The sequence below is a fragment of the Falco biarmicus genome, chromosome 4 (genome assembly GCF_023638135.1).
Source record: "Falco biarmicus isolate bFalBia1 chromosome 4, bFalBia1.pri, whole genome shotgun sequence".
Taxonomy (NCBI): Eukaryota; Metazoa; Chordata; class Aves; order Falconiformes; family Falconidae; genus Falco; species Falco biarmicus.
Window position 1 is genome coordinate 109,301,771 of NC_079291.1, and position 13,908 is coordinate 109,315,678.

Consider the following 13,908-nt stretch of genomic DNA (forward strand, 5'->3'; position numbering starts at 1 on the left):
CAATAGTTCCCCACCCAGGTGAGGGTTTGTAGGATCAACTACTGACTTTGAGGGACAAAACCAGGTAGAGTATTGACGGCAAAGAATTTTGAGGCAGGAATCCTGGCTTTGGTCTAATGGTTTGACTGTAGGCTCTTCAGACTGTAGACTGAACCCTCTTCATGTATTGTTTTTCTCATTGCTGAGATTTTGCGTATGTGTGTTACAACTTGCTACAGTTCTGCAGGGTTGTCTGGTTTGCGTGCTTCCACACTGGATAAAGCAATGTATCTTAGTGTTCTGAAACATTGGTATCATTGTGGAATTTCCTTTTTTGCCCAAAATCAGGCCTCTTACCCAAATCTTTTAGCCAGGGCTAAGGAGAGAGTTTGGTGCAGAGCACAGCCTTCCACTGGCAAGTTTTCTTCTGAGGGGCTAATAACAGACCCTTTTCTTTTCTCCTTCTGTGGAGCTAAGTGTCTTGTCTTAGGAGAGAGGATAAAGAAGCAGAACATGTAGATCTGTTTCATTTTTAGTTCTCGCGCTGATCTGCAAGGTGACTGTGAAAGGTTAATCTCATTTTCTTCTGCAATGGTTTATAGTCTTTGTGCTTTGATACGCCCATCCTTCACGTAGTGATAATGCTATTTTATATTTTGTAAAGGTGGGGGGGGTTGAAATAGGTAGTTGAAAAGTACAGTTTCAAGTTGACAAACCTTGAAGTCAGTGAAGATTTCCTTTGCCTTAAATAGGCTTTGGGTCTGTTCTTAGGAGAGTAAAATGACTACAAAGATTTGTTGTTTTGCCTTCTCCATAGCAACCAACAACATAAAGCCTTTTCCCAGATGTGTTTGTTTAAAGGCTTTGTAAGTTCAGCTTCAAAAAATGACCTGAAGTTGTAGCTATTGTTTTAATGCTTATTTTTGTATATCAGCATGAAAAAAATAAATTGAACTAGTATGCAGCCGTAGGAAATGAAGAAATGTGTATGAAAGAAGATGATAAATCGGGTTTTGGGTGGGTTGTTTCGTTTGTTGGTTGTTTGGGTTTGGTTTTTTTTTTTGGGGGGGGGGGGGACACAAGACAAAACTGGGATAATTACAGTAACATGTAGCTTGTAAAGAATTCCTATTTATACATATTTGAGAATTCCTATGTAATTCCAGGTCATGTGGGAAAATTATCACAGTATACTGTGTTATATACAGTTAGAGAATCAATTACTGTTTGTTGATAATTCTTATCATGCACCAAAAGAGGTTACTGTGAAAGTGCATCATGCTGAATGTCCTTGAAACTGATATATCCCAATATTTTTTTAATGAACATTTAGTTTTTGTTAGATATACAGGTAAGCATGGGTGGAGGGAGAGCATGAGAAGCAGAGAATTCATCATGGGAGGGAGGAGGTGGAGGATCTGTATGGGTTAGTGTATTTTTTTCAAGGGATGAATTGGATTAATATCCCCCCACAGCCCACTGTGAGAGGAAAGACACGTATTTTTATTCGTTTATGCATTTTATTGTACAGTGCTGTGTGGCTGTATTTATACTCTGCAGGAAGAAAATGACTCCCTAGTAGTTTCTTCCATTTCTTTTCTGGGTAACCCTTTGCTTTTATTCAAGCAAAATGCGAGACAAATGCCTGTTTCAGCCTTTTAGATCTTGGAAATAATGGTGTATTAAATGTGATTAAGTTAGGAATTACCCTTAAGCAGGGTCATAATTACTGTAGATTTAGATGGCATGTTATACAAATTGCTGTGTGCTCATAATTACAAATCGAGTTTGTTGAACTCTGGGGGTTTATAAACTTTATCTTAGCTATTAGCACATTAAATAACAGTGATTTATATAAATTATGGGATAAACCAAAATTTCAGTGTTGTGCTTAATCTAAGCTTTAATTATATTCCTGCATTGCAAATAAAATACAGTTAACTTTCACAGGGAAGATTGGATAGTCTTAACATTCAGTGCTGAGATATTGTTAAACATGGTAACACTAACAAAATTGGAGCCTGGAAGTATGTCAGTCGTATTTGCTGGGCACGCTGGCTGAAAGCTACGGTGGTATAAAGTGGACGCACTCGCAGTTGCAGTGAATGAGCTGGCTGTCAGCAGTAAGCTCTACCCATGCTCAGCCAGCCTGCTTGCTTCAGAATTATTTACCTCGAATTCCGGACTGATCCAGTGAGCCTAACTTCATCGTTTGAAAGCTTTGTTTGCATCCTCTTGCACAGAGATTTCCTAGTGCCTTCATTTTTTCTTAAGTCAAATTGATCTTTTTTGCCGTGGAGGAAAGGTAACTCTGTGTTGTACTGTTAGTTGTGCTCCAACAAATTGCCAGGAATTAAGGATACAAAGACACAAAAAATTACTATTTCCTTACTTTGTGCTACATATTTCTACAGTATCTTGGTGGCAGCTTTAATGCTATGTAGGTGTCAAAATAGCAGTGGGAGAACAGCAGCATATGTAGCCTCTATATGTCCTACTGGTTCTGCCAAAGCTTCCTATACAAAGGGCAGATAAATAAAGTGGTGTAGACACCCACGTTGGCTCTGTGTTGTTTGCAGAGCCTCTCCTGCCCATCTCCTAAGGCCTGAAACGCCACCTCCATATGTTTGGCATAGAGCATAAGCACTGCACCTATGTAGTCAGGATAGCACAAAAGTGTAGCTATGCGCCACCAAAAAAATTGTCCAAAAATATCAAACCTAGATGTCTATGAAAAATCACTGCCAGTTACCTGAGGGAGACTGGATTGTGTGCTATGGATTATGGTTCAATGAAGATGGTTCTGGAATGCTGAAACATAAATGAGAAGTCTCTCCAAAAATAATTGCATCAGGCTGCCTTGACTTGGAAACCACAATGCCATCTGCATAGTGCAGCAAGGATTTGGTTTTCTGTGTTTAATTTTCTTCATTGGAAAACATGAGAGATCTTAAAAATGTAAATGATTGTGGCATTTAATCTTTACTTGGGGGTCTGAAGACTTACTGAAAACGTGAAGTGATTTTATAAAAACTTTGTAGCAGAATTGTTGAAACAAAATTGAGAATTCTAGATAGTTGATATTGGGGGAGCGGTGGGAGCTGTAACAATTATCCAGGTAGTATTTGAAGTGGGACCTGCCAGTATTGCTTGGTTGGCTGCTTACCTAGCGCGTTCATGTCTGCCAGAGGAAGGTTCTGTTTGAAGCGGGTTCAGGAAAGCACGTTCTTCAGAAAATTCTGACTGCTTTTGAGGTCAGAGCTTCTTGAGAATCCACCCTTCCTAGTACATATCCGCCTTCACAGCCCACACTGAAACCGTCTGCGCTTGGTTTCTAAATGGAAACTGGTTTCCAAAGGAGCAGTTGACTTCTGTGGACTGCTTATGTCTGCTTTGGGTTTGTCTCTGTTTACAAGTAGAGATGAAGCTTCATGCAGGAGGGCATTGAGTCAGGACCAGAAAAATGCAGGATTGTTGTCTATGCCAGAACTTCGGCAGGGAAGACTGTCTGGGTAACCATTGGATGTTGAAAGTAGGCGCTGAGGTGTAAATAGTCTCTGGTTATAGACTTGCAGTGACATTACTATCAAAACAGTCAGTGTAGGTGTGTCCTTCCTGGACGTATTTGAGTTTCACTGAAAGCTAGTTAAACCCAGGCTCATCGGAATCTATGCCTAATGCTTCCTTAGGAAACTATGCAAAATGCACACTTGATCCAAATGTTTAATTGGGTTTAAGTAAAGTTGCTTTGATTATTTTTATCATCCAGGAAGATGTGATCAGCTCTCGTGGCATGTATTGTAAATAAGAGGTATGTTGTATATACAGCACAAGGGCACAGCTGGGCCTTTCATTGTGCTCTTTCTTGTACCTGATTCGTTTGAGCAACATTTTTAGTTTCTGTCTAAACTTCTGAGTTTTCCCAGACTTCAGAGATCAGCCAGTGCTGCTTTGATGTGCTGGAGTATTTTCATTCCTAAAAAAATACAGTGCAAGTTGCTCTGTCTCTACACGAAATTGCACCAAATATTGTGCATTATGAATGAAGCCTTTAGTAGTAAACTTACCAACTCCCCCCCCCCCCCCCCCCCCCAGGAATGGCTCGTGTTTTCTTAATTAGCTTCCCCTTCTCCAGTACCTTGGCATCTAAATGAAGACAAGGAGTGTCTGTGGTTAGACAGTTTGCCCAGCTTACATAGACTTGATGCTTATTTTGATGAAAGGAAACTTAATTTGGAAGGCAAGATGTTTTGACAGTTCCATGCAACAGGAAACCCAAAAGCTGAAACTTGTCTTGCTTCCTTGCATTATTACAGGATATTAATCATATGGGCCTTACTATTTTTTTGAAACACTAATTCCTTTGTACCTGTAGGTAGCACTATTTATCTACTGGTTTTACGGTGCAATTTCAGCTGTTCTTTTGACCTGTAAAGCTAAAATTGCTGGAAGAAGCGTCTACCAAAGAAACTATGACTTAGCAAATACTCTTCAAAATTATTTGCGGTTTAGATGGGCGGGGGAACTCGGACTCTGTTTTGAACAGGAGCAGAGAGCCGATAAGGTGGTGTTCCCTGGGGACAAGGAGTTCTGGGACTGGCTGACTCCTTAGTTCTTCAGCACTTGGGTTAACCTTTCAGATACACTGCAAACCCTTCTCTTTACTAGGCTTTGGGGGAGAAAGACCAGGGCAGCATCATGAAGCAGCAGCTTTTTTGTTAAAACATTTGTGTAAAATGTTCTTGTGTGTAAGAAAATTATATAAATTCAATGTTCTCATTTGCAGGTATGTGGTTTCTACATAAGAGGCGTATATGTAATTTAAAGCACCTTTTACGGTATTCTAGGAGATGAGATGGTTTTTGTTTAGGAGTTACTAAGTTACAATTAACTCTGTTTAGACTTGATTTCTTGCAGTACTTTAATCACTGCATGGTGAATCTGCCTGAAAAAAAAAAATTAGGAAGGATAGTTATTCATGTGTCAAATACTGCAATGATGAAATTCAGTTGGTGTGTTGTGGGCTTTTTTTTGTTGGGATTTTTTATTTTTTTTTTTAATTCTAGTGAGGAATTCTTGCTTGCCAGAACTAGCTTTACCATTGAGCTACCATGTATTTGGAGATTTCTTTCCATTCCCATTTAAAAATGCTGTGAGAACACTGAGGACATGGTATAGCAAAATCCATGAGCTTTCTAGATCAGGTTTCAGTGGAGCAACAAAGGATAGTAATTACAGTCTTTTTTTAAATACTCAGTTGTTGTGGTTTTTTTTTCCTGAAATCTTGATTCTGGTAGGTTTGGGTTTTTTTAAATAATAAATCAACCACTCTTCCCAAAATTGTTCTCCTGTCGCCAGGCCTCTACAGTGCTTAATGTACTGTATTTGCCTTCTGTGTGTTTCATGCCACTGGTTCACATTCTGCCTTGCAATTGCAAACCTCAAACCATCTCACACTGGTGCAACACATATAAAACCAGTGTTTGATGGAAGTAAATAGGATTTGGATTATTGTGCTTATATTCAGAACAACAACAGGGAAGTTTAGATGCTGTTGTTTTGAATGTGTGTGATGTTGATAAAATTGCTCCATTTCCTCACCTAGTCGTGTGCCTGGGAGTAAGCGTAGGGGGAGAGAGATGGAATATTTGCTGCCAGCGCAGCTGCTGTCATTGCCTCAAGTCAGGGTTGTGGGGGTTTTTTACAAGTTAAATTCTTGCTTCACTTTCTTATTCTGGTGCATCTGAAATATTTTTCGCTGTGCTGTTTCGCGTTGCTCTTTCCACGGATGTCTCCGGGAGTCTCCCAGAAGCCTTCGACAAAGCGCAGCCACCCCCGCCTCGGGGGAGCGTCACCCCCTCCCTCAGGTGCCTCCCCCGGCTGGCTGCGCTTCTTCGCTGAACGTAATTCAAAAGATAATTGGGTATTTATTTTATTTTGAGCAGAGGAGTTGGGCGGGAAAACAGCTGGACGCAGCCTGACCGGTGCCTTCGCTCCGAAGGCAAAGTCTGCTTTAAAACTTCTCCCTGCCTGCCGAGGGGCTCCGGGAGCCGCAGCTCGGCGCTTTGCGGGAATTAGGGGGGTCCTGGCCTCGGCTGGGCGTGCGCCGCGCTCCCGGTTCCCAGGGCCGGGGCGGAACTCGGCGCGGTGCGGCCCGGCCCGGCCCGGTCCGTCAAGCGGCCGCCGCGGCCTCTGGCGCCTCGCGTTCCCCGGGAAACCGGCCTCCGCGCGTGCGCGCGGGCGGGAGCGCGCGCCCCCCCCTCCCCTCACCCCCTCCTCCCCTCCTCCCCTCCCCTCCGGGCCGTGCGCGGCCGCTGAGGGGAGCGGGCGGGGCGGCCGAGGGGCGGCTATGGTGGCGGCGCCCAGCTCCCCGCCTGCGACTTCGGCCCAGCCATGTGGTGCCTGCACTGCAGCGCGGAGAGGACCCAGTCGCTGCTGGAGCTGGAGCTTGACAGCTGGTAAGCCCAGCCCGAGGGGCGCGGGGCGGGGGCGTCCCCGGGCGTCCCGCTCGGCGGGGCCCCCGTCCTGTCACACAAAGGGCTCCGTTCCGCCGTTGCCGGCCTCGCCGGTCGCGTTGCGGGAAGCTGTAGGCGGGGGGAGCGGCGGCCCGGAGCCACTGCCAGCTGCGGGGGGCCCGGCTGGCGGTCGGGGATCCCGCTTTGCGGGGTGCAGGGGGGTGAACGCGGGCGGCCGCGGCTTGGCGGTGCTCGGGAGCCGAGGGCCCGGGACGGGGAGCGGGAAGAACTGCGGTGCCGCCGGTCCCGTAGGAACAAAAGTTTGAAACCCCAAGCGTTTAAGCGTAGTACAGACGCGGGCCCGTCCGCCCGCTGCCGGTAGCCGGTGGCAGGCGGGGCCGTTACGCGGCCGGCAGCGCGCGCGGCCGCCGGGACACCTGTGCGTGCGCGGGGCGGGTGCGGTGCGGGGCGGTCACGTGCCGTGTCACGGCGGCGGGTCCTGCCGCGGGCTCTCCTGTCACCCACCGGGGGCACCTGGCCCTGGAGCTGTCAGCCTGGGAAGCTGTCCCGACCGCACGGGCGCTGCGTAGGTACATGATCCTTTGCGACTCGTGCCCTCAGCAAAAAAAAAAAAAAAAATTAAGTTCAAAGGCCTTTAAAGTGGGGGTACCGATTAACTGACGGCAGATAAACAGAAAATGGGAGTCGTCACCTTCATACATACCGTCTCTATTGTTACGATGTTGTTTACTGCTAAAATAACATGCATCACATTACAAAATGCAGCATTCTGTTACATGAACCTTTTGAAAACTAGAAGTACAAACCAGTTGGTCTTGTGCAGTATCGCGTGTAGATTATGATAGACTAAAAGAGTTGTTCCGGTAAGTGGGCTTGCTAAGTAAGTTTGTCTCCAATGCGTGTGAAAGTTTAGTCCACCGAGCAATTAAGTGAAATTCTGAGCTGATTGACTCTTAAAGAGATAATCAATTTAAATCAAGCTAGGCAGTATCTTAAATTGGATGTGTGCATGTGTTTAAATTGGATGTGTGCATGTGTGGAAAAATATAAAAGGAGGAAATTCAGCGTAACTACGTATGAATGCAACAGTGTCTTTTCTGGAAAATAAAGGAAAAATGTTTTTTGATTAAGAAAAACTTTTTATAGTACAGTTTAGTCACACATTTAATAATGCTTAAGCCCATCTTTATGCTTAAGGAAAATAATAAAGTTGAGCTTGCAAGTTCCCTGTGTGGAATTCGGAATGTTTGTGTATGCGAGTTACATTGGATGGCTTGCTTCAAAATGAAATTTGTAGATGTTAGTTTGGTGACAGATTTGCCTCTATTCACACAGTTACGTTCTGCTATTCAGTCATTGTTTCAGACTGTTTTTCCTCCATTTGCACATTGCTATGCACTTCCTTTCAGTTAAACTTGATTATTCTGCCTGGTGTGTTAAAAGAGGAATTGCTGAGTACTTAGTTTGGATGGTTTCATGTATCTGTGTCTATTCTTGTGGCAGATATCCTTCATATAAACACAGAATTAATTACATCTATCTGGCCTTTGGGAGAACTTAAGCCATGCTGAATACAATGACCCATTTCCCATTTTACTTCCACTTTTGTACCAGATTTGTTTTGTTGTAGCAATGTCCTGTTCTAGTTCCTGAAATGGCAGATATCGAGAGTACTGTTATATAGTAGTCAGCTGGGTTTTTTCTCTTAGTTAAATAGGTGCTCAGTGTTGGGATTTCATGTGCGAAGTCCTCTATTATCAATTTTTTTTTCTTATTTCTGCTAATCTGAAATAATTCATTATCATCAAAGATATTAACTGTAGTACAAGATCTGGAGCTAACCTGTGAAAATTATAGCACTCAGTGTATCAACAGTGTTTGGTTGTTTCTTCGCCCCCTTAGAATATTCGGGGTGCAGTTAACTGCAGTTAATAATCTGGTGCTGTTAATAAAAAACTTGCAATTCAGTTATGTAGAATAATTTGCAACTTGTAGGTAAGGAAGCCCAATAATTCAGTTTTTTACTTAAAAAGTACAGATACCAAGTTGAACAGTAACTGACTTGTTCTTGTTACAAATCTGTATTGGAAGGTTGCTGGGAGTTTACACAGTGAGTTACTACTGGGCAAGTGGACTTCTTTGCTCGAGACGGTTCCCTCACTTCCAGTTGGCAGCATGTTCCCCTTGAGAACTGGGACATGATTTCTTAGGATAGACAGCCCCTGTGGCCTTCCATGGTTTTTCTCACCCTGTGACCATTTCGTATTTGCAGAATGCAAATTCTCTCAAGAGAATTGCTTTTCTATTCATGTGGCCATAGAAAGTATTCTTCCAAATGTTGACTTTTCATGAGAATCACTTCCATCACTTGGAGGCTGGGATTATTTCATGCCTTTGAGGATCTAGAGGTTAGCTGCTAGGACTTCAGTGAAATAACTACTTTGAAGCAACAGTTTATTTTTATACTGGTCACGTTTTCTCTGAAGTGTAAAGATGACAATTCAGAGATCAAATTTTCTGAAGAGGAAGATCTCATAACTGTGTAGCTGATTAGTACACTTATGTGATTACTCTAATTATGCCTGCAAACTGTGTTTGCCCTGAAGGCCAATATGAAGTAGCTGTGAATTATAAAAGCTGGCCTAAAAGTAGCCAGTCCTCTGTTGATGGATGCAGGGTGTCATCCTGAACCAAAACCAATGCTTGTGGAGATGCTACCTGCAGGTATTTAACATCTCGTCACAAACTGCAGTTGTGCTTCTTGATGTTTAACACCATGATACTCAGACTTCAGGTGTCTTTAGCAGAACATGGTAAAACAAGAGTGCGAGAAGTGAGAGACTGCTTTCCTAGTAAAACTTTTCCTTTTGCTTACTGCTTGGTGTCCCAATTGAAATTCAAGACACTGCATTGCCTTAACTTTATAGCCTCAGCTGTGTGGCGCTCAATGAGTAAAACTAGATCTAGCCTGATACCAGATCAGCTATACTTTGGAAATATTCATGCCATAAAGATGTCCTGGAAATCACCCAGTAGACCTTCATAGAATCTCAAGATCCAAACTAATGCACTCTCTTTGTTGTAAACCCATGCAGCTTGCAGTTTCTGCATGATTCTGACAGGTGCAGGGAAATTGTTCAAGTTACTGTATTTTTTAATTTTGCATTTTTTTTCAAAAAAAAAACCTGTGAAGGGCCACAATTTGAAGGGGAAGAACCCACTTTGTTGCTCTGACCATTATGATACATGGATATAGATCAGCTGGGTGGCTGTACCTATTGTGCCTCTTCATTGCAAGGATTTACCATAATTTATGAAGGATGTTAAGGATGCAATTTTCTTGCTCTTGCAGCATTTACATAGTACTTTTTCTGTCAGAATTGATGGTGATTTTATCATTAATTTCAGAGCCAGGCATATTTTAATCACAGTAGCTGTCAATCAATTATTGCTTTTTAAGTTTATTTAATGACAGAACTGCAGGAGACCTCAAAAACTGTAATCAAGATGGAGCCCTGATTGCTCTATTTGTTACATTAAATGTATGAGGATGACCCTTAACCCAGACACTGCCTGATCAACGGAACAACTGGAATTATGAAGAGGTGAATCATGGGTTTGGGGAGAAAGTGTGCTCGTGTGATGTTTTCGTTAACTGTGCTTTGTTTAGATGTCATTGATATTTAAACAGAGTATGGGCCATAAGCCAAATTCATAATCCCAAGTTTGCTTCTATATTTCTGTTGTCTGAGAAGGCTGAGTAGTTATAATAGCAGAATCAGGCCCTGAATTTGGAAGCGTATTTTTAGCATCCTGCATATTTTCATTTTATGTCAGAGTTTGTGTAAATACAGATTTTGTTTAATTCATACATCTTTGTTATGCAAAAATAGTTACTGAATGCAGGCTTTATTAGCAAGACTTATTAACACATAAACAGTTTAGTTACATAGCCCTTCTTGTGTCTTTCAGGAATTTGTTTGAATTTTATTTGGAGGAAGGATGATTCTAGTTAGGATACAGACAGAGATGGCAACTTTACTGCACTGCTGTGATTTGACTCCAGGTTTCCAGAGAAGAACAGATGCTGCTTTAATCCACTGTAGCACAAAGCCTTAGTATTATGTTAAAGGGGACTGCAAATTTAGCTAAATAAATCTTCTTTTGCTTCCTTTCAATAGACAAAAGACTAGAAACATTTTCATGAAATTATTGTTAAGATGCCTTTAATAAAAATAAAGTAAAAAAGCCAAGCTTTGGTATGATAAAAAAAAAATCAAACCCTTTTTTCCCTGTGAGAGAAAAGCAGAAAATTAGAATGAAGGACTCAATAGCCTGTAATACAGGAAATTGATGTAGTATATCTGTTAATCAGATTCTTTCAGTAGTTCAGTGTCATCCGAGTTAAACTCATGCTTAAAAACAAAGGACCCAATTCCCCATTGCCTTATGTTGTGCAAGCACAACAAAATGCAGCAGTTGTAATTTGGCTTCCTTTTACAGAAATGCCTACATACAGGAAAGGGCACTAAAACAAGTTTAGCGTTCTTTTTCTGCTGGGTACTTGCATTGTTGAGTCCAAAAAAATTCAGTTGCCCCTAAAATTCACCAGATTTACAAGGATGGATGTGTCATGAGTTTAAATGTTTTGGTAAGAACAGAGCAAAAAAGCCCTTAACTTCCTTCTGTTTGTTGATATATACATGGCCTTTCAGGTCATCTTTATGCAGTATGAAGGAAGCAAGGATGCAAACCTGATGGATTTCTGTTGCAGGTTATATTTGCAGCCAGTCCTAAAACTGCACTACAGGAAAGTTGACAATTTGACTTTAAATTAGTGTCCACTCCCCACCTTTACAGAAGAAAGGACCAAACACCATTTCAGATCCTGTGGAAGGTGAAATACATCAGTGGCTATGGGCACTGTAGCTTCGACAGCTGCACTGCATGTAACTTGAGTCTAGTGTATTTCTTTTAGAGTAGCCTACAGCCGTAACGATTATAGTTGTGATCCTTTCAGTTTTCATGAGTCAAGTCAAGGGTAGGCCATGTCAGTATTTGCACAGAACTCCAAGGATAAATTTTCGGGAAGGAATGGATTGTTTAGTTGGAAGCACTCTTGCCTTTAAAGATAATACTGTGAAGGACAGGGTTTCCCTCATTCTTTGTGGAGGTTGTGCTGTGGAAGTCATCATTCAAGTGAGATGGAGAGTAGTGTTCCTGATCTAGCTGCAGTTCCCAGGGGTCTGGCAGTACATAGAACAGAACAGGCCTGCATAAACCCCTCACTTTCTGGACGTGGTTCAGGTTCATAGCAGTTTTTTCTCTCAATCTAACTTCCCTCTGCACTTTCAATTGGTAATAAAAGTTACCTTTATTTTTCTTTCTTACGTGGTTCTGCTTTATTGTAATGTGGAGTGAAACAGCTGTTGAATTTCCATTCTAGAGATGTCTGGGGTGATTCTCATACTTTGAGGTTAACATTTCACAGGGTGTTGGATGGTAAATAATATTTTCAGCTGTTCGGAGATCCTTGAAAGAAAAACAGTTCATTATTGTTGTTTATGTAGACTTTTCTTACATTTTATTCTGTGAACCTTGTTTAGAAGATACCAGTGATGTGGACCATTTAGTAGAAACTGGTTTCAAGGAGGAGCTGATTGTAATGCTGCAGGTTCTGTGAGAATGGGACTTTACATCTAATAGTTTCCTATTAATAGTAGTAGTTAATGCTTTTGTGAAATTGGGAGAGAACAGAGGATTGGCCAGCCTTAATGGGAATTGTCCCAAATGATGGCAATCTGTTGCAAACATGGATTCTTTTTTTGTTATTAAAATGTGATTGAGATGTTTGTGATTAGGTTAACCTAGAAGAAAAGAAATATTTCAGGTTTTCCAGTGCAGAGTGATACACAAGATTGTTTCTGACTGTCTTTTGGTTGACATTTTCGAAATATATCTTTGCACAGTATTTTGTTTTCAGTTCACAATATTGTGACTCTTGTGTTCAGGAATTGGACTTGTCTTTTCCTGAAAGACCGTTTTCCATTGTGGAAAGTTCAATGAACTAAGCTGTGGTAAAGTGCCTAGAAATTCTAACAGTGATCCAAGTTCTGTATTTCAGACCTGATGTTCTTTTGTGGTTGGCCAGCCCCACGTGCAGCCCCCTGCTAAGGCAAGCTGCATCAGCAGAAGTCAGTGCAGATTGTTGATGCTTCTGGGAGCAGGAGTTGCAGAGGCGTACCAGACGTCTGTGTGCTGCATCGAAATGAAGCTGCTATATGCGGCAGTAAAACCTAACAGTTACTTTCATTGTGTGTATGCGCAGTAAATACTCTGTTTTTAGGTACTGATTGGGATAGGTGATAAAATTATTTAGAACATAAAACTTAAAATTTGCTAATAGTTAAGTTTTGTAAGGAGAAAGTTCTCGCCTGATAATAAGCTTTGAAATAGCATGTATAGGTTTCCAAGATAGAAATTGCTACCTGTGTTACTTTTTTATTGTGATCAGTGAGGTGGCTCAGAAGTCCTGCTGAAAGCCTACATTTAATTCCTCACTAACAGAGAAAGAACTATGAAATATATGGACTCAGCATAATGGAGAGGAAACGTAAAAGGAAGGAAGTTTGTAAATAAGAAAAAGCATCTGTCAGCTCTTTAAATGATTTAGAGGTTGTAAGCAATCTTCTGAGGTCTCATTTTTTGTAAGATTGAAGATTTACACGTAGCAAGACGCAGAATATCTTTCTGAGTATGTCTGCAAGTAACTTCTGTATTCAAAGGCATTGCCTTGAACCTAAGTAACTTCTAAAACATTTTCTTTGCTACCAATCTCTGTACTTCAAACCAGATCTCTTGCCATTTTGTTTCCTTAAACACTGTGTTCTGTACACTTTGATATAAACCTTAGGTGTGATGCAGGGTATAAAAATCTCACTTTTATGAGGATGCCTGTGTTTAAGGACTGGTTAGCAGTGATTCTGTTCAGTAAGTTGCAAAACAGACCTCTCTCGGTGTGTGCAGAATGCTTAGGGCCAGTTCCCATTCTCACTAACTTGGTAGCAACACTCCACACTTCACTGGAAGTAGGAACAGGGGTTCTATGTGCTCATCCATTTTCTTTCCTACCTGGAGAAAGTTTCCCACGCCTGTTTGCATTTATATTGAAATTACGTTGTTCTCCCATAGAGAAAACTAGTAGGGTTTCTTTGACTTTTGGTGGTTGTTTTTTTTTAGACTTGGCATGACATAGTTGGCAGTCAAAATGCAGGGTTTGTGCAGTGTTTAAAATTGAGTGGTGCTTCTACATTGTATATACTTCTATGTTCAGTTAGATTAGTAAAAGGTCTTTCTTTGATCAGACTTTTTGGATTGGCTTTTTAAAATATGTTGCTCTAAAACCTTATAAAGTTTATCTGTAACTTCAGAAAGGAGTCAAACACTAGAATTG

The 13,908-nt window shown here is 41.7% G+C and overlaps 1 protein-coding gene across 10 annotated transcripts in view; it reads left to right on the top strand.

The window, feature by feature from the left end:
* Positions 1 to 13,908, top strand: part of IQSEC1 (IQ motif and Sec7 domain ArfGEF 1) — a 348,442-nt gene that overhangs the window by 274,238 nt on the left and 60,296 nt on the right. Inside the window, exon 1 of one of the 10 annotated variants that reach the window (XM_056336369.1) lies at positions 6,272 to 6,437. The exons of 7 other annotated variants lie outside the window; for them this stretch is intronic. In XM_056336369.1, coding sequence (XP_056192344.1) covers positions 6,373 to 6,437 — 65 coding nt within the window. In that variant the 5' untranslated portion in view covers positions 6,272 to 6,372. Of the gene's footprint in view, positions 1 to 6,271; positions 6,438 to 7,005; positions 7,025 to 13,908 lie in introns of those variants that run through there. 2 more of the 10 variants (XM_056336370.1, XM_056336374.1) reach the window with 2 other exon arrangements.